The 996-nt window shown below is 35.7% G+C and overlaps 1 protein-coding gene across 1 annotated transcript in view; it reads right to left on the bottom strand.

Moving 5' to 3' along the window:
- Positions 1–996, bottom strand: part of LOC107477585 (phospholipase SGR2) — a 13,166-nt gene that overhangs the window by 8,602 nt on the left and 3,568 nt on the right. The window contains exons 7-8 of the mRNA XM_016097634.3: positions 431–481; positions 40–210 (exon numbers count right to left, since the gene is read on the bottom strand). Of these exons, the coding sequence (XP_015953120.1) occupies positions 40–210; positions 431–481 (222 nt within the window). The remainder of the gene's footprint in view (positions 1–39; positions 211–430; positions 482–996) is intronic.

The following is a 996-nucleotide window of genomic DNA, read 5'->3' as shown; positions in this document are numbered from 1 at the left end:
ATAAGGCTCAGAACACAAAAATGAGAACATGTGAGATACCTGGCATGGTATAAAGAGGACCCTTTGAGTGCCACGTTGGTGATGAGTAAGATGCTGTTCTGCAAGCCTTGCTGTAATATGCCGAAAATTTGCCACATCATCAACCAAATTAGATTTTTCCAGCCTTTGACCAATTCCATGAACCATAAATACCAAGTGTCGAACAGGGACCTACAAACAATTATTATCATACAGCTGATATGAAGCAAACCAATTATGACCAGGGGAAGGCGCATTATATGATCAAATCCAATTCCAAAGGGAAATAAAACTAAGTTTCCAAGTTTTAGCAGGATGGTATGGAGCTCTAGAGACTGACAAGAACACAAAGAGCTAACTGAAAGGGAGAAGAAAAGTATGACGATGAACACAATATAAATGTAGGCTATACCTGTGAGCAGTAATCATCCATCTCCTCCTCCTTCTGTTGCCGTAATTCATCCTGTTAAAATTTGTAAGTTAATAACAATAGAACTGATTTCTATTTGTATGCTTCCAGAAAGAAGAGCCTTGAAGTTTATTCAACAATTAACTGATAATTATCCACAATATTATAATCGCAATCAACTTACTAAAATTTACGATATGAATTGCCATGTGTTGAATATGATACAGTTTCTTATTTTCTACAACAAATCATGCATTAAAGAATAACCAAGAAATAATGGCATCCCTGACATAGCTACAGCAAGATTTATATATCAACATAAGCACGCCTCTGTAATCACAATAATTGAGAAGATAAAATTCCAAGGCAAATTTGCTATCCATAAGGGAAAAGAAACAGGAGCGGGGTGAGTTTAGACATGATTAATGACAAGGAGCAATGACGTCATTTAATCTATGTAACCAATCCCACCTAGTAGGACAAGGCTCTGTTGTTGTATCTTATGGAAAGATTGAGGAGCTTTTTTGTGACAAAATGGTTATATATAACTATTAGTACCTATATGCATT

Source organism: Arachis duranensis, chromosome 3 (assembly GCF_000817695.3).
Source record: "Arachis duranensis cultivar V14167 chromosome 3, aradu.V14167.gnm2.J7QH, whole genome shotgun sequence".
NCBI classification, from domain to species: domain Eukaryota; kingdom Viridiplantae; phylum Streptophyta; class Magnoliopsida; order Fabales; family Fabaceae; genus Arachis; species Arachis duranensis.
This window is presented reverse-complemented; position numbering and strand designations above follow the sequence as displayed.